Source organism: Eulemur rufifrons, chromosome 6, assembly GCF_041146395.1.
Source record: "Eulemur rufifrons isolate Redbay chromosome 6, OSU_ERuf_1, whole genome shotgun sequence".
Classification (NCBI taxonomy): domain Eukaryota; kingdom Metazoa; phylum Chordata; class Mammalia; order Primates; family Lemuridae; genus Eulemur; species Eulemur rufifrons.
Window position 1 is genome coordinate 44,445,603 of NC_090988.1, and position 26,586 is coordinate 44,472,188.

Sequence of the window (26,586 nt, forward strand, 5' to 3'; positions counted from 1 at the left end):
AATGGAACTTCACAAAGACTTCACCAAATACCAAGGAAAACAACAAGGAAAATGAACACAGAGAATAAGAAGAGCAGGTTTTTGATCCTCAACATAGCTAGCATGTTCACAGGGCATGCCCTGCCCCAGAAGAAAAGGGCATACCATTTGACAAGCATCCTGCTCCCACTTGTGGTTAGGAGCAGAGATTCTGAATCAGACTTCAGCTTGCACTCAGACTGTGCCATCGTTAGTTGAATGACCTCCAGTAAGGTACTTAATTTCTGTGAGTCTACTTATGTGTAGACTGGGGGCAAAAATAGGAGCTACCAAATAAAATTCTTTCAAGATTAAATAAGGTAAGTAGTTAAGTATTTTACTCCTATTAAAAACTTGATAAATGTTAGATTTGATAAGCATCTTAACCACATAAAGCACCGTCTTCACAATATAAGCCTCAAATACTTGTATGCACCTTGACTCCAACAAACTTTTGAGCCCTACCTGATCGTATAAATACATTGATCTTATCATCTTTTCTCTGGTTTTCACCTGTCTTCCAGCCTTACCCAGCTTAAACTCTATGAAAATTGATTATAACCATTTCCATTGCATACATCCTCCAATTTCTTGTCCTTCTTTTACTTTGTTTATAACTTTCACAGAATTCACAGTTCAGTAAGGAAACCATATATTAAATAGATAATTGTAAATGTTGAGATGCTCAAGGACTTAGTCTTTGAGCTCATTCTCTTCGTTCATCAATGATCAAGGTTTTAAATACTGTGTAGATGCCAATATCTTCTTCCAGACTCTAGACTTGTTTATCCAGCAGCTTACTTGATATCTTCACTCAGATGTCTAAAAGATATCTCCAAGTCAACATATCCAGAATCTTTTAAAACTTTTTAATTTATTATTTTTATTGATATATAATAGATTTATATATTATCAAGATATATTTGGTAAATTGATACATTCACATATTAAATCAGGGTAATCAAGATACCTATCATCTTAAATATTTATCTTTTCTTTTTGCTGTTTTTAAAAATGCATTTCCCCAAGTTTATCATCCAGTTGTAATTAATTTTTATAAATTTTATTTATTTTATTTTATCTTTTTATTGCATAATATGATTTTTATTTTCTTAAATTCTCCTTGCTTCAGTTTCTTTATCAAGAAAACTAGTATAATTAGGGTCAAGATCTCATGGTTAGAGCAACCAACACTCTTTCGGCCTCAAAACAATGCCTTGCACTGGTAAATGTTTTATATAAGGGTTACCCATTATTAATTGCTACTGTCCGTTTTGTATTTTCCATTCTAAAATAGCTATGAAAAAAAATTTCAATTTGGGAACTTAGTTTTCTAACTTCAGTTACATTTGACCCTTGAATAAGGCAGGTGTGAACTGCGTGGGTGTGCTCATACAGGAATTTTTTTTTCAAGACTTCAATGTTTACTATTTCTGTGGTTAAATATCAATTTAAAATTAAAAATACCGTCATCCCTCGGTATACTTGGGGAATTGGTTTCAGGGCCCTCAGTATACAAAAATGTGAGCACACTCAAGCCCCACAGTCAGCCCTGCACAACTGCCTGTAGGAAAAATCAGCCTTCCTTCATGCATGCTACAAATACTGTATTTTTTATTTTATGTTTTTTGGAGATGTGGCCTATCTCTTTGCCTAGGTTGTGCTCAAACTCCTAGGCTGAAGTGATCATCCCAGCTAAGCCTCCCAAGTAGCTGAGACTACAGGAATGTACCTACCTCTGGCCCTGGCTGTCAGAACCTAGCTTATTTTTCTTACAAAACCTGCTCTCATCATTTCAGCCAATGGTGAGTTCAGCTCTCTAGTTTCTCATGTCAAATGTTTGGAGTCATCTGTGCCACATCTTTTTTTCTTATAGATCCCATTCAACATACCAGTACAATCTATTGGGTTTATCTTCAAAATGTGCCCAGAACCCAACCACTGCTTTTTTTTTTTTTATTTCCATGTGAATAAGTTTTATCCAAGTTACCATTCCCTTTGAACTTGATAATTGCAACAGTTATTAACTGTTCTCCCTGCTCCCAGCCTTGACCCTCTTACAGTCAAAATTTTCAAAATAACAGCAAGAGTAATCCTATTAAAACATTAGTCATATCATGTTATTACTCTGAAATTGCTTCCCATCTCATTTATAGCAAAAGCCAAAGTGCCCACAATAGCTTATGAGACTCACAAGATCTGCTTTCCATATTCCTTCCTTTACCCACCTCTCTACCTTTCTGACCTTATTTTGTACCATCTTGTTCCTCATTCTGCGTCAGCTACATTGGCCTCCTTATAATCTTCAAACAACTAGCCACAGCCCGTTCTTAAGGCTTTCACATAGAATATTCTTTCCCCAGGTATCTGTATAGCTTACTGTCATTTCCTTTAGATCTTTACTCAAGTTACTTTTTCAGTGTGATTTACCATAATCAACCTATCGAAAATTTTAACTATTCCCAAGACCTTTTATTTTATTTCTGTTTTATTTTTCTTCTTAACATGTGTCACTATTTAATAGAGTATATTTTTCTATTTGTCTTTTGTACTATTTCTTCTCTAAAGTGTAAGCACCATGAGGTAGGGATTGTTGTTCATTTAGTTCATTGTTATGTCCCCATTGTTTAGAAAGAAGCTGATGCATAGTAACACTCAAATAAATATTTGTGGAATAAATGAATGGGTGGAGCAGGGATTATTTCATCACATTATTTATTAGGTTTATATAATCTTGACTTTTCCAGGGGAATTATAATATGAATATACGTAAAAGTAATAAACCATGCACTTTCATTTTCCATATGAATGTGGAAATCTCCCAAGGCACAGGTTAAACCCTCTAGAGAAAACAGAATTAGAAAATATCAAATAATTGGCACCAACATTTCCCCATCTCAAAAGCAAAAACAATTATCTGCTTTAGAAGAGTACAAAGAAAATCTAGAAGCCTCACATGGAAACTATTGAGCATAAGGAACAATCAGCAGATATAACAACTGAGAGAATTAAATTTCTAAGAAATTAATTTAATCAGAGTTTCAGAAAGAGGCTATAAAAATAAGAACTTAAAATGATTGAAGAGACAAGGAAAGAAATAGAAACTATGGTAAAAGAAGGAGACACTCTAAAGCAAATTCTTCCTTTGTCTTACAGGTATCTTGAAGTCCCTGGGCTCAAATCTTTAGCTGCTTTTGACACTTTGTTCTCAACCTATACAGCACTGGTGAAATTTTACAGATTCTATCTCCTCAATTATTTCTTGTTTCATTCATGAATTAAATAAATCTTTTTTGAAGCACTTATTATGCACCAGGCATTTCATTAGGCACAGAGGATACCATGGTAAAAAGACAGGCATTGATACCTGCTTTCACGGAATGCCCCACAAGGAAAGCAAGGAAAAGACATATATGAAGTAGATGATTGTCAACATGAGAAATTTTGTGGAAAAGTGTATATTGTACTAAGGGAGTGATTCAGGAATCTGAACCTAGTCTAGGATGTCAAGAAACAATGTTTCTTATATTGCTCCTTGCGTTTATTTCTACCACCATTACACTAATTAAGACCCTTATTATCTCTACCAACCTCTATCATTCTCCCTAATCTCTAACTCTGACCATATTTGTCATGATTAAACATTTATTGTCATTGTCTAATTACAGTATGGCTATACCCTTTTCTGCCTAATTCCTCACGATTCCTCAAACACATCTGTTTTCTAACTTTTTTTGCTTTTGCTCATGCTATTTATTCTGGAAAATATGTAATTCTTGTTCTGATCTATTTTCTAAGTGTTTTAGTGGTCAAGATACTTTATGCATCTTAAGGGAAATATATTTTGACTTCATATAAAGATCTTAACATAAAATAACTAACATATAGAATATAACTAACAAATCAACCCCCTTCCCTTTTCTTTCTAGTAAGCCATGAAGAATACAACATGATGATGCTATTATACATTTTTTAAACTATATATATTCTTTAAACTGGAGAGGGGTTGCAATTAATATCAGGAATATTTTCAGTAACACTATCTGCAATTGACATTTGCATTGAAGCTTTTAGCAGCTGCTGTTTCTGATTTATGTAGGCGGCAGAATGGAAAGTGGAATGGTTTGTGTGTTTTCATTAGTGGATATTGTTTTTAAGGAAATAAAAATGAGGTTTATTATTTATGTATGAATTAGTTGTATTTATTCAATTTTGCAAAAGATCACCTGTACTTATAGAAGGAGAAGAGTTACAAAGTGAAAAATTTGACAGCTTGTAGGCTGTCAACAAGTGTCAGTGACTTACCTTTAGAAATGGTGTTTTTTGAAGCACTCTTGTTACATTGACTTGATTTATCTTTTATAGTGTGAAGATGAGTATGAGGTGTAAAAATACAAGTAAAGAGTAATAATAAATGCTTAGTATACACCTACATACTGTCTTCTTTTGTCTTCCAAGAGTATGAAGCTGTTTAATTCAAGTAATATGCTCATTCATTTGTTCATTAATTCAGCAAATAACTATTAAAACATTCAAAAATATTTATTAAGTACCATGTGCAAAAGACTATATAGATCTCTGAGGATACAAAAATTAAATAAGGTATGGTACTTTTTTTGAATGGTTCATAGGCATTTAGGGGTAAACATAAGTTCAAAGTAATCACAGATAAAAGTAATATAATAAGAACTAAATCTGAGTTATATACAAAGTGCAATAGGGGACATAGAACCTCTGCCTAGAGGTTGTCATGAAAGGTTTCATAGAGAATTCTTAAACCAAGTCTCAAAAAATGTGTCACATGTAGAATGACAGGGAACAGGAAGTGAGGTGGAGTGGTAAGACTACAGATAGCAGAAATAGCTTGTGCAAAGATACAGGTACATAGATTATGTCATGGAAACAGAAAATAATTTTGTGAAAACCCAAAGGGATGATATAGCAAGGCTAAACTTCATCAAAAATGCCCACTGGATTTGGGAGATAATTGTTATACAGATTAATTCTTAGGTCATAAATGTGATAAACTAATCAATTATTTGAGCTCAAGAGGAATTTAGAAATTGATTATGTAATTCAATACCCACAGATATGACAACTGGTAGAAATGAAATTAAAACTTAAGAATATTGCTTCCCAAACTGGCACCTACCTCTATGAATTATGGAAATAATTTATTTTGTTGTTGAGATAGCAAAAATATTAGACTGCCTAACTGAATTCTAATTCTTAGGAAGTTCCCAGTTTAAATGGCTTAGGGTAAATGAGTAGTATTTGAATGTCTGCATTTGTTGTATGCTTTGGGAAGACATTTAAATTTGAAGAAGTTGAATTGCATTCTCAGTTACTTATTCAACTACTCACCTTTAGGGCCTGTAGCTGTTTCAAAAAACTATGGACTTGTTCATTTCATTGTCGTTTGTACACACAAGTCACAGTTATCGTATGTTCCATGAGACACCCATTCTTTACTGGCTGCTGGCTTAATATTCTTCTACTTTGCTCACTGACTCAGCTCTATATTCCTTTTGATAGTCATTGCCATATTATTTTATGTCTTCAGTTGTAGCAAAATTTAATTTTAAGAACATGGACAAATCACAGCATGTTAATTCAGAACTACTATGTAAGTTTGGGATCCCTTTGAGTTGTTCTTCTCATGAGAGATCTGTAAAATGAAGAGATGCTCTGAGCATACACTCAGAAAATAAACCCACTATTCAAATATCCTCAAGAAAATATTTATTTGGCTCAGGAAAGAGACACATGAAAGAGAAACTGAAAGTTTTTAAATTTATTAATAATTTTTATAAGAGTTTCAAAACTAATTTTTGTTCTTTACTAATAGCATAGAAAAGGAGAAAAGACTGAAGAAAGAAGAAAGTAGACTTTCTTAACAGTGAGGATGATTAAATACAAATAAAAAGAGAATTTTTAAAAATCATTCTCTGCTTCTTGATGATAATCATCACACCTTGTCTATCTAGACTATTGTGTTTTTTGTCTTTCTGGAAGATTAGAGAATGAATAAAAATAAAAGCAATATTTTTATTGTACCCATAGTGTGCCAGGAACTACTCCAAATAATGTATATGTGTTATCTCATTTGCTCCTTATTCTCAACACAATGGCATAGTTTCCATTATTACCCACATTTATAGAGTTGGCATAACTTGTCCAAGGTCACAAATAAATGGTGGTGGTCTATCTCACAGTTAAGTTTATGTAATTGATTATTATGTTATGGTGACTTTTGAATAGCATTTTAGTTATGTGACTTTCCTGAAACTCTTATATGAAACTTTTAACAATAAATCTAATATGTATTTTTACTACATGTGTTTATTAAACACTAAAGCCTCCTGTGCAGGCCAGTTAAATTTTCCAGTTTGATTTTGCGTTTAGGGGCATTCCACTTTGACTTGTCTGTGTTTGTTCATAATCATGGCCAGGGCAGCGAGTTTCTGTACTGACTATGATATCCTAGGGGGATATGGTACTAAATAAAGGTCCTTGGGGTAAGAGTGTAGGGTTTTGATGGCCATGCTGGACAGGACACTTGACCTTAGGACCACCAAAGGAAGAGAAATGAAACCGAGACTCCTGCAAAAAACCAAAAACTTAACAGGATTCTAATTAAGGAAAGGGTTTCTAAAAAACTTCATTCACCAACTCAGGGAAGCAACAAGGAAGTGTTTCTATTATGAGTGAAAAAGGAAAAAAATAAAAAAGTAAATTTAAACCCTTTTATGTGGGGAGAATAGCTCCAAGACAAAAAAATTTATGTGAAACTGCTTCTGAACTAGTGAACTCTCTGGGCAACTAACAGAATGATGTGCAAAAATATTCTGTAGAAACAGTTGCACAACTAAAGGTCCCTGGAACTCCCACAGGAACTACAGTCTTGCTAAAGAAGACCTCAAAATAAAAATGTACAATGAGATGCAGGAACTACCCACCATAAGTGAAATTAGTAGGATTAGACCTCTATAAAAATTAAGGAATAAATGTATTTTATAAAGACTACAATATAAGTACTTTTAAATTAAAAGCATGATAGAGAATGGAATAAAAATTATAAAAGAACAGAACACTAGGGTAAAAGACTAGGATTTAAGTATATATATGTATACATACACAGAATATCTCAAAATAATTATATATATATAAATTAAAAACAAACAATCTGTAGATAAGTAAAAACAATAGATTATAACCTAAGATAACAACAGAAATTAGAAAATAGTCAGTCTACAATCCTACTACTGGGTATCTACCCAAAGGAGAAGAAGTCATTATATCAAAAAGCCACCTGCACTTGAATGTTTAACACAGCACAATTCACAATTGCAAAGATAGGGAATCAGCATAAATGTCCATCAATTGATGAGTGGATAAAGAAGATGTGGTGTGTGTGTGCATATATACATACATGTACCCACACACACACTGTGGATTACTACTCAGCCATAAAAAAGAATGAAATAATGCCTTTTGCAGCAACTTAGATGGAACTGGAGAACATTATTTTAAGCAAAGTATCCCAGGAATAGTAAAACAAACACCACATGTTCTCACTCATAAGTGGGTGCTTAATAATGAATGTACACAGTCATATAATGGTGTAAGGTACATTGAAAACTAAGAAGTGGGGAGAGTGGGAGGGGGCTAGGGATAAAATCGTACCTATCAGGTACCATGTACACTGCTCTGGTACACTAAAAGCCCTGGCTTCAGCATTATTCAATTAATCCATACAATAAAAACACTTGAATCCTCTTAATATTTTGAAATAAAAGGAAAAGAAAATATTAATTAGAGCTGAAGATATAATCCTGAAAGCAGCACAGAGAAGGAAGGAGAAGAACAATATGGAATATATGATGCAATAGGATGGACACATTAAAATGGTCCAGAAAAAATATAACAGAATTTTAGAAGGAGAGAATAATGAGAATCAGAGAGAAGAAATATCAGAAAAGTTAATGACTGAGAGGTTTTTTTAATGATTAATCAGATTACATAACCATAATGAGTTCTAAACAAAATTATTTTAAAAAGGAAATATAGTGAAAATGAAGTTGAACAAAGACAAAAGTAAATTTTTAAACAAACCATAGAAAGAAAGACATATTTCTTACTATGTAACAATTAGATTGACAGCAGACATCGCATCAAAAAAATCGATGCCAGAAGCCAGAGTGAGATGATACCTTCAAAGTGCTCAGGAAAAATCATTGTCAATCTAGAAATCTCTTTCTATTTATTTCCAAAATCTAAGGTGAATGTAGACAGTTCAGGAAACATATGAAAAGATTATGTTTAACCGTCACAGATTTTTGCAGAAAGACTATTAAAATATGTACATATGTTAGAAGGAAATTTAATCCAAAGAGAAGGGTTAGGATGCTAAAAATAATGATGAGGAAATGAGATGAATTTGAAGGAGTGAGGTGGGGATATTTTAACTATCTTATAGAGAGTTTATTTCTTTAAAAATTAACCTGAATTAAATATGGAAAATATTACATTTATTAAATCTGGGTAGTAGGTAAATGGGTGAGTGTTATATTAGTTTCTTTACATTTCTGGTGCCTAAATATATTATGATTAAACATTTCAAAGAAAGGATATGTGAGGTATTCAAATGCTGAAGAATTAGTTTTGATGATTTTGAGATTAGAAAAAAAAGAGAGGTTTTGCCTATTTGTAATTAGAGTCAGTGGATTTTATTATTGGGACTGACTCAAAACATTTTTTTCACTCTTGTCTATAACTGGTTGTCTCTTTGGTGCAGAAAGAGACAAACTTGGCCAGTTTGTGCACATGGACTTTGATATACACATAAATTCATAGTGACTATTTTTCCTGTTGTCCACAGAGATAAAACATGCAGAGAGATTTGGCTATTCCTTTGCCTTTTTATATACATTGGCACTCATTATTGTACTTTTTCCAGCTAATACTATTATTGGGTTTATCTCATACAAAAAAAAAAAAAAAAAAACCCAGTAATTTTTTCCCTGAGCTCCCAGATTATTTTTCTCACATCTGTAAAAATGCCATTCTGCATTGAAATTTCTTTCTTTATATATCTGTGTCCCCAACTATATAGGGCTCTTTGAGAGGAGGGATTGTATTTCATTCACTTAGAGGTCCCTAATGTTTCACAGGTAGTAAATACTCAATAAAATTTTGTGGAAAAGTATTGCTTGCCTTTTAATCATAGAAGTAATAATGTGAATATGTTCTCATGTAGATGAGTCACATGATACATATATCTAGAGAGCAAAATATAACAGTTTTTATCTTCCCCTTTCTACCATTCTGTACAGAGGTAACTAACATCGACACCTTGGCATTCCTCTCAATTGAAGTTAAATGTTATGTTTATATTCTTTTACTCATAAATGCCATTAGTATATATTCTACACTTGCTATTTAATAATTGACTAATATTTGAAGTTAGTTGGAAGGCTATCAAATATGCATGTCAAATGTGCAAATAAACCAAATAAAAATCTTTGTATGATCATTAATTTTTACATTAACATATTTATGTCTCAATATGTATTTTCTTTGGTCTATATTGAACCCTGAACCTAAATAGCTTTTCGAGCTGCCAGATATTAATTTCTAGGGTTTAATTTTTACTCTGGTTTTTAAAAATTTTCTGTGATATATTTAGATGATTTTTAAAAGAAAATAATTCATGTCCTAGGTAGAAATGTATAATACTTAATGGCTGATTGAACCATTGCATTTACCTTGAGAATTCAGAGGAAGCTCACATAGTGTGTGTGTGTTGAGGCATGAACCTAAAGCTGCTTAAAAGGATTAATGTTGCATCTCAAACTCAGCTGCACTGGTAGGCTTCTGTCATATGAGAAGTATTAGAAATGAAATTATAAAGGAAAAGTTCTGTCCAGGTACTTACCATATACAGATGGAAAGTGTCTGAAAAATTTGTTTTACTTAAACAACACAGCTACAAAACTTATTTACCTCAATGAGCAGAACAGTGGTTAGAGACTATTAGGATTAACTATAGGCAGCTGCCACTTTCTTTGCAGCAAGCACATCTGCCCACAGATAGCCCAGGGAAGATGATTGTATAAATATGGCAATGACTTCATTCAATTGGCATTACACTCATCTTTCTTACAACTTTTGCAACTTTAATGTATGGATATTCTTCTCTTGATGCTTGCAGCCTTTCCCACTTTATGAATTTTCCTACTTTGTCATAGACACACTCAACAAATATATTTTAAATATCTACATTTTGCTAAGTATTTGCATAACAAAGAATGGATCCTGACTACAAATGTCCCACTCCACATTGCCTTTTCTACCTCTGACTGCCTATTTAAGAAACATTACTTATTGTTATATTTTAAGTTAAATCTTAGCTGGTAGGCGTGATTTATTTTCTAAAGAATTCCACCTTGGAAAAGTTTACAAAACTTTTTGATCAGGTATGTGAATAAGGTCATTAAAGGTTCAGAATAAAAGCAAACCCAATAAACAAAATGATCAAACATCAAAGATCTCTCCCAACCTCAGTTTTAGCGATTTAGGAAATCTTAAGTTACGAAGAAAGTGCAAAAATTATTTTACAATCTGTCAGTCCCATCAGAGTAAATTTACATTCTTTGATTCCCTCAATAGTATCAGTGGTTTGAAAGTGCAGTGCTCAGTATTTTTTGTCTCACTTCTTTGTTCTCTGATTCCATCTTAAAATGTTAAAAACAGAATTTTCTAGTCATTAACTTAGAGAGGATTGTTTCTCCCATTCTTTTAAATTCTTAAGTCTGTTAGTGGAATAGTCTTTTAACTACAACATGACTTGGACAAATTTGTGCACAGAAATAATAAATATCTTTAGCATCACAGCAATATTAGGGTAAGCTATGGTCCTGCTGAGTAGCTCTTTGAAAACTAAGCAGGAATTATCATGTATTTATTTGTTGGATTTCTGTGGCATTTTTTCTCCAAAGAGTATGGGGTATAATATGGAGAACTTTGCACAGAGGTTGTCTAAGAGTGTCAAAAGGAAATTAAAGGATAGTAGTGCTCGTAGGAAGTGAAAGCACAGAGGAAAAGAAATAGCTAATGGCAAAGCCAAACCCTGGGTGGCAGCTAGGCATACCAAAAGAGGTAAAAGGAGCTGGACTACCCCAAGGGTGCCACTGTTAGCTTTTCAGAACACTGAATTATTTCTCCTTAGTCTATGTCCCTGGTGAGCAATAGAGATTTCTACTCAATACTCATAAAAATAACCACAATCAGAATTATGCACCCCTAGGCAGGAAGGGATCTTAAAAATTATACGCCCAATTCTTTTAATTTACAGATTAGGCAAATTGAGCCCAGGCAGAACAAAGAAACAAGTTAGAAGCAAAATCAGAGTTAGAAACCAGATTATTCATTCCTTCAATAAACATACATTAAATGCATTACACTAAGCACTGTGCTAGACACAAAGGTTACCTTTAGTGAGCAACATGGACATGGGTTCAAACTACCAATGTTCTGTCCTACACTGTCTTGTTCCACCTCCAGTTGTCTATGAGGCTATCCAATATATTTTACAATATACTTTTTTGGTTGACTCGAGACCCAACCCTTTTGAGGGATAGAAATCAAGTTACTTTGTTGAGAGAAAGGAGTTCTTTTCCAAGTGTCTGCAAGTGTGTTGACATTCTTTGATCCATAAGTGCTCATAGGGTACTCCTCTGAGATGGGCTGGAAAATATTTACTTGATTGAGTCGAGTTTGTATCACTGGAAGACAGGTTTTCCTTGCCAACATGAGCCTTTTATTTTTTGTCCTCTTGTAGGATTGGCAAAGGGTTTAAACATTATCTCTCATTGGAGGAAACACTCGTCTCTTAAAATTAACTTTACCTTAAAAGTGTCTAACATGACAGTCTAAACTCTAATAAGCCACCCTAACAGCCCTGATAGTCGTCTCAGAGAATCTGAGTGGAATTTGGGATCCAGACACACCTGTTTGTGCCTGCAGGGCCAGATCCACGGTGGCCCTGCCTCCCCCCGTGCCTGGCAGCTCCTGTATTGGCTGATTTACCTGCGAGGCTGTATGTGGATTCTGCCTTCACGCGGCCACTGCCACCAGCACGTACTGTCAAGACAGAGGGAAGCCAAGCGAGGAGTGCAACTGCCGGAGCCCAGAGCGGGAGGTGAGCTGCCTCCGGAGTTGACTGCGGCTTCCCTTCCTCCTGACACACATGGAGTTTGGTGGCGACCGTGCTGAAGAACTGCAGACAGATACTTAGCCAACTGGATGTGTGTGAGCTGGCTACAAAGGCAGCGCCTGCCTCACCCGGACCTCCTGCTGGCAGGATGTAAATATACCTGCAGACTGGCCAAACAGGACTGCCTTTTTCCCCCAAGCCCTCCCTCCTCCCACCCTTTCCCTCCGCTAACCAGCATGAGAGGAACTGAGAAAGCAACAGCCTGCAAGTGACAGCTCTAGCCTGATTCCGTTCGTCTCTGAGCCGAGGTGGGAAGTTGATTGTGCAGCAGCTTCATTGTGAATTCCTTCCATTGGCATCGCTATGTTTGCCTCTATCTGGTATGCTAAGAAGCTGGGTCGCAGGTTCGTGCACAATGCCAGGAAGGCGAAATCAGAGAAGGTATGGAATGAGTGGGGTTGAAGATTACCTTTCCGATTTGCCAACTGCCTGCTCTGGAGTGTTGGTCTGAGTACAGACGCAGTCTTTATTAGCTTGGGCTGAGAACTTGCCCCTCGCTGTGAATGTAGTCCATGCCACTTAGAGAAGGGGTAACTCTTAGAGCCTAGCTCACTTGGGAGAGGGGCATTTAGGGTTAAGCAGGATAATTGGCTATTCAAAATATATGGTGAAACCATCAACTGATAAGAGTGTCTCCACAGACACTTAAGACTCCTTTAAATTACATAGGATGAAAGCAATTGAGCAGCTGCAATTTTTGCTTGTTCAGGGAGCTCTCTATTGAACTTGTTGCTATACTGCATTATTTTTATAACTGTGATCTTTGGTTCTGAGGTGGGCATCATAAATACCTGAGCCTTTCTCTAGTACAGGTGTTCTAGTGTGTGTCCTAGGAACACACATTTGGGACTCTGAATAACAGTGACCAGATTCCACAGGGCTGTTTGAGATCCTTTTAAATCAACAAAGCCATCATTTCAAAAGTGTTTACAATGAGGAGGAATTATATTAATAATCAGGTAGTCATGGCCACTTTAGAGACTGGCTTTGCATTTCTTTTATTCAGCACGACCGGTTGTTTCCAGAGAATCTCTATGCCGACTTACTTCATTAGTTGCATTTCTCTAAGAAATTAAAATGGCCTGTAAGTTCTAAGGCATATTACAGGCATGGAGAGAACAGAAGATGATGGCTTACATCTCTAATTTGTCCAGTGCATTCTGAGGCACTGACTGGCCAAACTGTCTGTCATATTTAGGGAATCAGTATTCAATTTGATAGGTATTGGGGAAACTTCCAAAGGTAAGAAAATCTTGTGAAACTGAGATTTTCCATATTACTCTGAGGATGTAATCTTTAGCTCAGCCTCCTTTCTATCTTTAAATACTTATGAGATTGACCCAGAGATGAACCATCTCTTCTGGTCTGTGGCATAGTCCTTTCTCTCACCTACAAAGATGCCTTCACTTTAACTTGCCATTCATTCCTTCAGAGTGGGAGTGTTGATAAAATCAACAAGAATCCAGTAATGAGCCAAGATATGATTGCCTGTAGTGTGAAAAGAGAAAATATTGTTGGAGTTATGACTTTAGGTTTCTAGCGTTTTAGAATGTCCAGATCAGAGGATTGTAGAATGATAATCTTGTTATTTAATGGCACTTTTGTTGGAAGAGAGGGAGGGGGTAGAATTTGTCCCTTCCTTATTTTATATATCACAGATAAAAAGATTGCATACCTATCATGTACTAGTACCATACATATTGAACAGTAGGATTTTTGAGGTTTTTATGTTTTTTTTTTAATTTTGCTTCTCAAGTAATTTTTAAGGAAAGATAATTGTACATAGGTCTTTTATTGGAGAAAATGTTTTGGAAAAGTGCCTTCTTCCTATAAAAATTATAGGTTATATGGATGGGAAGAGTGTCAGGGACCACAAATGGTTCTGAAAACCAATGGTACACAATGCCTTATATTAAATTAGAATAAAAAGAAAAGTTGAATCTCCCAATGCCACTTAATTCAAGCTTTGGCCCGGATGTGGGAAATAGCAGCTCTATGAAATTCAGTGTATAGAACCTAAAAGGATGTTAATCCAACAAAGTAACAAGGGATTCCGGTTCTTCAATGTGGGAAGAAGCTAGTAAGGAGCCTCTGACATCTCCCATTCATATCTCTGATGGATAGTCCTTAGCACAATAAACCAAATGTGAGGTTGAAGATTTGAAATTCTTCATCTTACTCAGAAAGTAAGATACATTCACATCAGGAAACCAACATTACAGAACTGAAGTTTTACTTTCTCAGTGAGAAAGACCAAAGGAAAAATTAATTCTAATGCCCTTGTGCTAGCCACAAAGGATAGGAGTTAATTTTAAACACTAGGTAATGATAACCAACATGAAAATTGCATCTCATTATTTTCATGGAATTTGTATTCACGGAGTTCCTGGAATAAATGAAAAAGTATGCTACCTTAAAAAATGTAGGCACTCAGTGAATGCTTGGTGAATGGAAATAGTTTTTTTTTTTTATTCTGTGTACCTAATTTTATAACATGTCTTATTTAAACCAACTATTATAAATTAATATTTTGTTTAAGAGTTTGGTAATATACCTTAGCTAAGAAGCAGTTAACAAATATACCACAAGCTAAATTAATTCATATAAAGTATTCCTATAACATCAGAGACTATAGTGGCAAACACAATGGGGGATGTGAAGTGCTGCTAATGATATGTTGCCATGGTTTATCATCAAATGGAGAAAGATGTATAACATAACATTGTCATTGTGTTTTGTTTAGAAAATGACTAGTATACTTAGTTGTAAAAGAACTATGGATAAATTCAGAGCATGTTTTAGCATTTGGGGGATAAATCTGTATCATGGACAATGATTTTTAGTACCCTCTGTAAATTTTGGCTTTTTTTTTTTTCTTTTGCAGTAGTTTGTTTCCTCCTACTCTAATAAAACAACCTGCACCCATAATTGCCCTTCCATTCTATTTTAACATTCAGGTATGGTCAGGGAAATATTTTCCTCAAGACTGGGGTTAATTGAAAAGCTAATTGGGGATGTGCAAGCCTAAATGCCATCCTAAACATGCAGTATGCCTTATTCCTAGTTGCCTGGCCTACTGTTTTACCTCATCTAATGTCAATAGAATTCAATAGCATAATGGAGTGTCCGTGATAATGATCACAACAATAATGATATTAATGATAGCTCCTGTTCACATCAGCTGCTTTATAATTTAATTCTCACAGCAAGCCTATTAGGTAGAAATTATTATTTTTGAATCCTAGAGAGCAAAGTAGCTAGCCCAAGGATCAGTAGTGAGTGTCAGTTCTGGAATTTGAACCCAAGTCAGCCTAAGGTGTTCCAAAACTGATTCCTTGAATTTCTAGCACTCTCTTCCATTCACTCATCATTCTCCTGGATTCCCCTAACCTGTCTTCTCTGAATAAGGTTAGCCACTCCTTCTTATCTTGTCTCTCTCTTTTATTAATATATTAGAACTCCCAAGTCATGAGCTTTATAGAATCAAAGTTAATGATCATGTAACTCAACCCCCTTATTTCAGATAAGAGTATAACTAAGCTATCTTGAATAGACAATTGTCTGCCCTGTTAAAGATTTTACACTCTTTGTCCTCACTAGTTGGATAAATGTAGCAATCTATTGTTTTGGTGTCTATTATTCCTTTTAAATAGCTTGTAATTGTCATACAATCATAACCTAGACATTGGCATTTGTATTCATTACTTATTCCTATAGAATCCAAAGATGTCTTTCACCAAAAAGGACCTAAACACTTAGCAATTGTAGATGTGCTCTCTTTTTAAAGTGAGTCAAAGATGTTAGGTGATTCACATGACATTTTTGTAAAAAACAAAAGTAAAAGGCTCTTTGTTATTCATTCATTAAAAAGACAGTTCCATTCATACCAACAAATTCTGTGAACAAAATTATTTTAAAAGTGATAATATGAAATCAAGATTGCCTAGCTGGAATAGAATACCTTCATTCAAATAATTATTCCTTCCTCTTTTTTTTTTCCCCTGTGTAATTCAGAAGTTAGTATCTCACTTTTATGCCTGTTGTCACATTTCAACTTAAATTGCTTAATTTAGCCAATCTCCAGATTGTATTACTCTAAAAGGCCAGGTGAAGAAGCTTTAAGATAAATTGAAAATGCAATTTCTGGTAAAACAATAATATGCAAAAGTATTAAAATGTGTAAACTTATGAACCTTCACCCTCCCCCATCAGTAATTTATTGCTTTTTCCATTTGTTTTTTGTTTAATTTTTAAGTTTGTTTGTTCATTTATTTTTTAAGTGTGTACCATGAAAAGTATACATATGATGCATTAGGAAAGACTAATATCAATATTTATCATCTTATAGACACAACTGTGGATGAGCTTGGTAATGATATATAACCTATAAGTGATGTAACCAAGCCATATATCCTCACATTAGGCCATAGTCACCATGGAGAATTTTTTAAGAACCAACATAATAGTTTTACCTTCCTCCCCATCTAAACCAAAAAAAAAAAAAAAATTCAACATAAACTATAATGAAGGATAAACTAGTAATGCATTTGCTGGAAGTATGGTCAAGGACAGAGAATTATGTCCTGGATGATCTTGGTGTAGTACAAAGGGCATTGAGTTTAAGGAGAGGATTGAGAGAGAGTAGATTAAATTAGTCTTGCTCTTTGCTATCCTGTCTGAAGGCAGTCACTTGGCTTCTCTGGCCTCAGTTTTCTCATCTGTCAAATAGAAGTAATATCTATGTTTTAATATATTCCCAATGTCCTCAGCATAATGTCCAAACCCCTTAATATGGTCTACAAAGCCCATGCTACTATGGCCTCCACTTTCTTCTCTACCATTATACCTTGCTTCTCTTCCATGAGAACTCTGAATCCAGCATTCTGAACTACTTTCAAGTCCCTGAATTATCAATGCTCTCTCTAGCTTCTAGGATTTTGCCTAATCTGTTCAGCTGAGTAGCTGACACAGCCTAACTGTACCCCTCATTAATTCTACTCTAAACTTAGGTGACATCACTATCACTAGGAAGCTTTTCCTGGTCCTTATAAAACCCAGGATGAGTCTTCCTTCAGTTCCCACAGCAACTTGTACATTTATTGCAATCATCTTCATTTTTTTATAATCCTTGTTAGATTCTTTGAAATGAAGGACTGTCCAATTTTGTTCACCATATTTCTAGGGTCTAAAAAAATGCCTGGCACATAGTTGTCTTTCATACCCTATTTCACTGATTCTAGGTTGTCATCAGTTTTAAGATGCACCATTATTTCATGTATTACTAAGGAAAAGAAAAATATCTCCAATGGAACTATATCACATCATTAATTGCAAGATCCATCTTGATTTTACATATGTTAAAATGTGGAAAAATCAATAAAGTATGGGATAATGCTGAAAGAAAGAATGCATTTATTTTGAGAATAAAATGAGTTAATATAAATAAACTGCTTAAAATATTAACTTGTCATTAAATTACTTTTATCTCTTTTCAAATAACAATAATAGTTTGCATAGGAAGTGAGATAGATAATCCTAAAATATATCATACATTTTGTCCTGTGCTGGGAACAGACTCAATGGGCATTGTGTCCTATTCTGTATTTAGGAAGGTAAATGATGGAGGGAAAATGAAAATGAACATTATAGAAGAAATGAATTAAAAGACATAATCTAACTGGAGCCATTTAGATTGCAGAAGAGAAAGCTTAAGAAGCCTCCCAGATTCTTGCTATATTTTTATATGTCTAAAGAAAAACAGTGGTTAATATTTATTGAATTTGTTCTATGAGCTGAGAATTGTGCTAACATAAAGATCCAGTGAGATCATTACTATTAGTTTTTAGAGAGAAAACACATCACCATTAGGTGGCTGGGATTAGATACCCTGTAGAACTCTAGAGCTCACGTTTTTTTTTTTTTTTTTTTTTTTTTTTTTTTTTTTGAGACAGAGTCTCACTCTGTTGCCCGGGCTAGAGTGAGTGCCGTGGCGTCAGGCTAGCTCACAGCAACCTCAAACTCCTGGGCTCAAGCGATCCTCCTGCCTCGCCTCCCGAGTAGCTGGGACTACAGGCATGCACCACCATGCCCGGCTAATTTTTTTCTATATATATTTTTAGCTGTCCATATAATTTCTTTCTATTTTTAGTAGAGATGGGGTCTCGCTCTTGCTCAGGCTGGTCTCGAACTCCTGAATAGAGCTCACTTTTTTAATCAGTAAACAATACTCTGTGTGTGTATACTATATATTGTAGATATATATATATATAAAATATATACTATACATAATGGTGTATATTTATAATGAATTAGATACTGAGTTTATTTTTCCCTATGAAAAATGAATTTTAAAAGATTAATTTAAAGGCAAAATCTGAAATTTAGCTTAGGCATAAGAAGAAGCATCCTGATGTTGAAGATTAGCCAGTCCTCAATGATCTTTTTATGTCTATTTTTGCCTCATGGTAGATTGAAGAGTAGTCTGACGTGGAGAGAGGGATGAACAGATTGTCCTCTCAGGCCCCTTTCTTAGAGCCTTGGGAGTTTCTGAAAGCTCCTTGGTTGTGAGCAGCAGCATGACTCAGCGCCAGTGTCTGCCTAGCTGCGGTGACAGAGAGGACAGGTGTTTGTCCGTGCTGAATGCAGCCCTGCAGTTCTCCCTGTCACCTGGAAGGTGAATCAAGCAGCAGAATGGAAGTAGCACTTGTTCTGAGGTCCCAGCAATGCTGCCCACTCTGGCATAGCACAAAGTACAGCTGCTATTACGTCAGTGAGGGAACACAGAGGGAAAGGACAAGATCAGAGAAATGGCCAGAATGAAGGAGGGGAAGAGTAGGCTGAAGAGCAAGACAGAAGGTTCCAAAACCACTGTACAATTGTTATTAATTGTGGTAATGACTACTGAACAGTTCACTCAAGCACTATGGCATGTACTTTACATGTATTATCTCATTTAATCCTCACTACAACCTCTGAGGCAATCCTATTATTAGCTCCATTTTATAGATGAAGAAACTGAGGTATATATGAGGTGTTAAAGAATTTGCCCAAGATCATGAGTGGTGGAGCCAGCATTTACGGCCAGGTATTACTGAATGTAGAGCCTGTGACCCTAATCTCTCATACCATGTGCTCTTCTTTAAACCTTTCTTGAGTCGGTGGGCCTCTGATGTGGAGAAGGGACAAGCTGGAAGCAAGACCTGATTTCTCACTGGGGGACCTTCAGAAACCAGATATCTATTAATGGATACTCTTGTTTCAGTTCAGTTAACAGAACTTTAATTGTGAAATGTTTTTTTTCTTAATATATTAATCAGGTGTGTGGCAGATGTGGTGGGGGAGGGGAGGGGTGCATACATACATAATGAGTGTGATGCGCACCGTCTAGGCGATGGACACACACGAAGCTCTGATTCAGGGGGGAGGGGGGGCAAGCGCAATATATGTAACCTAAACTTTTGTACTCCCATAATATGCTGAAATATAAAAAAAGAAAAGGAAAAAAAATAACTTTAGAGTGATCTTTCTCTAACTGGTATCATTGAGTGATGAAGATGAAAGGAGAAATTCTTCCATTTAGCAAGATTAGTTCAACCCTGATGATCACTATTGAGATAAATTTGATAATCAGATAAGATACATGTTTTATTTATACATGTATGTATGTGGTTTTTAGAAAAGCCATCTCACTTTAGATAATGCCTTGTGGTATTCACTTACAATTTTATCTGGGGTTATATCGTCTCCTCACATTATTAAATCTTTAATTAAATCATTAAACCATTATAAATTCTTTCCCATTCAGTCAGGACGGTTGGCGCCTAGTAGGCCCTAAATGAAGCCTGGTTGGATGATCCACTTGGATGGAACACTCTGAGCTGTGTTCAGCGCAGAAATTAAGACTAGATTAAGGGTCAGTAGACCTGAGTGTTAACTGGCTCTGCCCCCACAACATGTGCCACCTAAGTCTTTTCATTTTCCTGGGCCATCTGCAAGCAGATTCCTTCTAACTCAGATATTATTTGATTCTTATTCTGATTTGCTGTAAGACTGCAGAGTCCGTAAAGGGAAGGATTTGTATTCATTTGAGTTTGTATTCTCTGTACCTAGCAGAATACCTAGCACTAGGAAAAACTAAGAAAGTTTATGTCAAATGAATGTATACAGAAGACCTGGAACTTCCTTGACCATTAGTAAGAAGAATATAGTGGATAATATGCCCATTTTCAAAGTGGGAACAAGATGAGAAACACTCAGGGGCTCTTCCTTTTTATTTGTCCTTTTTCTCTGAAGAAAGAAAAGAACGTGAGGCCTTTTACTGAATTGGGTCTGAGGCTCCAGTTCTCTTCCTTTTTCACTCTCCCTGATACTAACACTGAAGTGAAATAAACAGTAGCTAGCATAATACCAGAGTCATCTTCAACCACCACTAACGACATGTCAAACTGTAAAATTTTCCAGCTTCTTTGTCCCATATTCCAAAAGATTACAGGCTTATATTTGAGCATGAAAAATTTATTCCTTGAACTCTATCAAACTGAAAATTCTAATTATTTAGAGAAGCCCCATTCTACCTGCTATAGATTGAATTGTGCCCCCTCCCCCAAATTCATATGTGGAAGCCCTAGTGCCCAGTGTGACTGTATTTGGAGAGAGGGCATTTATCAGGTAATTAAGGTTAAGTGAGGTCATAATGGTGGGGGTCTCAATGTGACAGGATTGGTGACCTTATAAGAAGGGGGAGGGGAACTCTTTCTCTCTCTCCAACATGTGAGGATACAGAGAAAAGGCAGCTGTCTGTAAGCTAGGAAGAGAGAGCTCACTAGAAACAACCCTACTGGAACCTTAAATTTAGACTTTCCAGCCTCCAGAACTATGAGAAAATAAATTTCTGTTCTTTAAGCAACCTAATATATGGCATTTTGTTATGGCAGTCCAAGCAGACTAAGACACTATCTCCCACCATTATGGCCATATATGATGTTGTCTTATGAGGAGTGGTTTTCTAGTACTCAGGGTCATGGTGTCATCATTAGGGAGAAATATGTTGTAACCAGTTGAATGTTCCTTTTTGTCCAAAGTATGTAAGTTCTAAAAAACATACAGCTTCTGCAGGGTCAACATTACCTAATCTTTTGAAGGAGCTAGGAGAAGTTGTTGAAAATTATAATATATATGGAACATCATTCTGGCCTAGAACTAACTTTCTTTTGTTTTCTAAGCTCTTTGTATAGGTTCTTTGTCACGTCTATTGACCTCTGTCTTCACCCATTTTGGGAATCCTCTTATTGTCACACCCATGAGCAACGTGGCAGTGAAAGACTCTAGACCTGGTTTCAAGTGTCAGTCAGCATCTTCCTAGTGTATGACCTTGAGCAAATAACTATCTCCTTGATTATCAGTTCTTTCAGGTATTAAATGTGGTGATTACCGTCCTTGCATGAGTTTTTGATTCAATTAAAACTGCATGTAAAATAGCTAGCCTATTGTAAAACCCTTAATATTTCCTTCCTTCCGTCCTTCCTTCCTCCCCTCCTTCCTTCCATTCATTTTCATACTCTACCTAGTTCCAGAACAGATGCAACTCAGTTTTTAATAACTTCTTCATCAATGATATCTCTTACTCTACTATTCTTTCGGGCTTCAGAGTGGATTTGCTCTCCCATCCTGGTTTTATAGAATGAAAACATGCATAATTATATCTCTGCTGCTGATTAGAGAGGAAAAAAAAAATGACTGAGGACTCTTTCTTTAACAAGTGAAACTTGTTAGTATTCTGACTCTGAGGGAGTTCTGGGTTTTTATTTACTTTAAATAACTTCTAGATCATCCTTAAAAATATCATCCAAGCTGCTCCCTACCTTTCCCACACCTTCCTTCTCTCAAAACATGCCACACAATTTTTAAGAGATAGTGATTCTCTGTATCTTGTGAAAGTCAGTCAAGACACATCACTTCTCATTGGAAGGGAAGTGATATGTGCTGAATGACTCAAGGTGCTCATCTCTCAGCTGGTAAATACATCACCTCACCTTTGTTGCTTTATTTCAGGTCTTGGGGAAAAAAAAGAGAAGAGTTTCATGCAATGTTACATTGAATTTCAGAACTAGAAAGGACCTTCCTTTCACAGATGATAATAGTAACATTAGTGAACACTTTCTGAGTTTTTACTGTAGGCCAGTCACTATTCTGTGATTTTACATGTTCTAACTCAGCCAACCCTCACCATAGCCCCATGTGCTAAGTATCATTATATCTACATTTTTACAGATGAGGAACAGAAAAGTCAATTAATGTTTTCAACAATGCACAGTAAGCATGTTCTAACACCAGGATTTGAACCCAGACAATCTGGGCCTGAGCCTATGCCCTTAACCATGATGCTACATAACTTCCCATGTCTTTCAAATGAGTAAGCCAAGTTTCCAGGGATTGTGAGGTTTGGGAATTTGTTTGCCCAATGTCTCCCAGTGTTGATGGCCAAGTTTTGGGGTTTAGAACCCAGATAGTCCCAATTCCAATTCATCAGCCTTCCTGACTCCATGCATTACTGAGATGGATGTCCCTACATTTATTTCCCATGATCAAATCTCAAGGAGATTTAAGCACTACCCTTATAGTCTCTGGTAAATAGCACCTGCTAGGTTCATTTCACCAAAAGTTTTATCAGTCATATTCATATTTTTGAACAATGATATTAATAACCTGTGATGAAATTTTCAGTAAATAATTGGTCCAACTTTACCATGACTTCAGAGCCCTGCTTCCATTTCACACACAGACACACACACACACACACACACACACACACAAAGTTATCCAACAGGATGGCATTTGGAAAACAATTCCACACCAGTGGTTGCATTAATTGCTACTTTAGATGCTCCTGCTGTGAATTGAATAGAGCCACTTTGGATCTATTTCTTAGAAATAACCATCTTTATTACCTCTGCTCTAGAATGCACAATTCTGAGATATTTAGAGGCAAATTTCTTCACTAATCAGTTTCTCTTTTCCGGTTTCATTCCATAAGTAATCCTTTTCATTGTTATCACTGTTTTTAACATTCGCAGATTTAAGTTATGAAAAGTATGGATGTTATAGGATGATTTCCCCGCTCTCTTTCTCAGCATATAACATTATGTTAACTCTCCAAGTGTAACATTTTGAATATCATGTTCAATTCAAATAAGATCCATTATTTTATTAAACTTGGGTTTTTTTCTTTATATTTTCTAGAATTTATGAGAGCTTTATAAAAATGGTTTGTGTGGTATACAAGTAAGAATTTTTTTTAGTATCAGTCCTTTTATTCACTGTTTTGAAAAAAGTAGAATGAAATAGGATGAGATAGTGCTTGTTGGCAGTTAGGAACCGTAATATGCCTTTTAAAAAACAAATTTAATTTTGTGATAACTCGATAATTATACTTGTTTGAATCAAGCCAAAAAAAAATTAAATACAATTTAGATTAATTTTTGCTTTTTATATTCCAGTATTTTACAATCACCTATCTGGTTGTCCTGGATAGCTTCAAAGTCATATTTTTTTTCTGTTTCAAAGTTAACCCTAGACTGGCCCCAGGAAAATAAAATTCAAGTAAATGAGTTATCTGTGGACTTTTAAGTCAACTAACAATTCAACAAATACTCATTTGCCCCTCGGTATTGAACAAAGACTTACTTACATGCCACTAATAATACTGTGCTGGGATTTATAAGGGATGCAGAAATGATCAAGCTATAGTCCCTGCCCTGGTGAAGTTCAGGCATAGATTAGGAAAAAAAGAAACATACACAATGAAAGCAAACTTTTAGCAAACTTTATACTGTGTGCATAGTATTAACAATATTCTAGTCTTTCCCTTTTATTTTTTCCTCTTTACCCAAACCCCCTGTGCTTGCTTGCTGAATTTTAGCATTCTTCAGCTGTGGAATCATGCCTCAATGCAAACCACCTGGTATATCACTCATTCAAGATCCCCACTGTCCAAGATTAAAATAAAATACACCTGGTGTGATTAAGTTCTTAGGTAGTACATGTGGCTCTCTATAGTGTCCTTCTAGAAAAAAACAAATACCTTAATTAAAGAAAATTTCTTATTTTTTATACTTCTATTAAAATATATGAAGGCAAAAGAGTGGAGTATTTAAGAACATGATTTCTAGATCCATATTTCCTGGGTTCCAATCCCAGCACTGCCACTTACTAGCTGTGCGACTTAAAGCAATTACTTAAACTTTGTGTGTTTCAGTTTACTCATCTATGAAATGGAAATAATAGTATCTGTCTCATAGGGTTGTTATGAAGATTGAGTAAATATTTATGATACAACAGACATTATCTAATTGCTTAGAAATAAATATAATGTGACAGGTAATTTAAAAGAAAGAGATTTTGGGGGTGAGTGTAATTCTATTGAACCTCTCATATGACTGGCCAACTCTTCCATCCCATTCTCTGACTCTGATTTCAACCTATCTTGAACAACTTCATCATCATGTGCTCCACAACATCAACATGAATCTCTACCCTAATACAACAACTTTTGAGTTTCACTGAGCAGTGTTATTGGAAAGTGAATCTGATTTGAGCAACTGATCTCACCAGAGATGCTAGGATTACTGCCATTTGATTGTTGACTCATTAACATGAAAAGCATCTACCCAAGAGTGTCTGCCCAAGAGAACATCCTCTGAGGAGGTAGGGCAAGGGCCTCTAATTAGTATAATGAACTTCTGTCTTCCTAAAGCCCTAGCTCTGCTTTTGGAAAGAATCAATATCCATCATCTCTATTTGTTGCTCAGTGATGTAGATACTTCCATGTGCTTCTGTGCTTTCAGAGACTGTTCAATGGAGATGAGAACATTCAAATAGCAGAAGATGGCTTACTTTTGCATTTATAATTAATATTATATGTTCTTGGCCGGGCGCGGTGGCTCACGCCTGTAATCCTAGCACTCTGGGAGGCCGAGGTGGGCGGATCGTTTGAGCTCAGGAGTTCGAGACCAGCCTGAGCAAGAGCGAGACCCCATCTCTACTAAAAATAGAAAGAAATTATATGGACAGCTAAAAAATATATATAGAAAAAATTAGCCGGGCATGGTGGTGCATGCCTGTAGTCCCAGCTACTTGGGAGGCTGAGGCAGGAGGATCGCTTGAGCTCAGGAGTTTGAGGTTACTGTGAGCTAGGCTGACGCCACGGCACTCACTCTAGCCTGGGCAACAGAGTGAGACTCTGTCTCAAAAAAAAAAAAAAAATGTTATATGTTCTTGAATGTGTATTGCCTCTTTTTCCATATCATATCTATTTACAATTTATACAATTTTTTTCACTGGTTGAGCAAATAGCATGTCTTTCTGAAATGAAACTTTTCTTTAAAAAAACTAGACACTAACTTTGATCAATTATTAATACAAGAAATAATCTCAACAATCCATAAATTTATTCATTTACTAGGTACCTCACAACATGGGGGGAAGCTGGGGTGTGATGGTGAACATGGCATTTTCAGTATTAAACATTCAATAGTGTATGAGGAGCACAGTAAACGAGTAATTGCAACACAGCATGATGAATGGGATATGTTTGGGGATTCTATACATTTCCCTTATTGGTTGAGTAAATAGCAAATCTTTGGGAAGGAGGCCATCTCAGATGATGAAAAGATAAAGTGGGCTGGTTGATATTTTATTTTTTAACTGATCTATTATAGTAGACACATGTAAGGCAGAACATGGACACAGTTGAATTTTAGTTGAACTATTAAATATCTTAGTCTCCTAAGTGAGACAAAGTACCATTTAGTAATGAAACCTGAATATAGTCTTTTTATTGTATTAAAATGTATACATAACATAAAATTTACCATTTTAACCATTTTTAAGTACACAATTAGTGGCACGAAGTATATTTACAATGTTGTGCAAACATCACCATTCTTTGTTTCTAGAATTGACATCATCCAAATGAAAACTCTGTATGTATCTGAATATTAGTCTTAATGTAAAAATTTTTAGACCTTCTCCATTTTACCTTGCTAAAAAATATACTGATTAATTTATGACAATACTTCCATGTACTTGTTACAGCTATTCTAAAAATGTTTCAGAAATACTTACATAATACTTGAACTTCCACTATTTGATAAGATTTTATAACATCCAAAGTAATGATGTTAAGCATTTTGTTGAAGGTAATGCAATTTAATTTCAATTGAGTACCTTTAGCCTTACTAAGATTACTAATTAAATATTTAGTTGTGTAGTAAATTAGCTATGCCACACAATCA

General features: G+C 35.4%; 1 protein-coding gene across 2 annotated transcripts in view; it reads left to right on the plus strand.

Moving 5' to 3' along the window:
- DLG2 (discs large MAGUK scaffold protein 2) overlaps positions 1 to 26,586 on the plus strand; it is a 1,100,864-nt gene that overhangs the window by 260,074 nt on the left and 814,204 nt on the right. The window contains exon 1 of one of the 2 annotated variants that reach the window (XM_069469143.1): positions 12,599 to 12,676. The exons of the other annotated variant lie outside the window; for it this stretch is intronic. Within the exon in view, the coding sequence (XP_069325244.1) occupies positions 12,599 to 12,676 (78 nt within the window). Of the gene's footprint in view, positions 1 to 12,598; positions 12,677 to 26,586 lie in introns of those variants that run through there. 2 annotated transcript variants of the gene reach the window in all.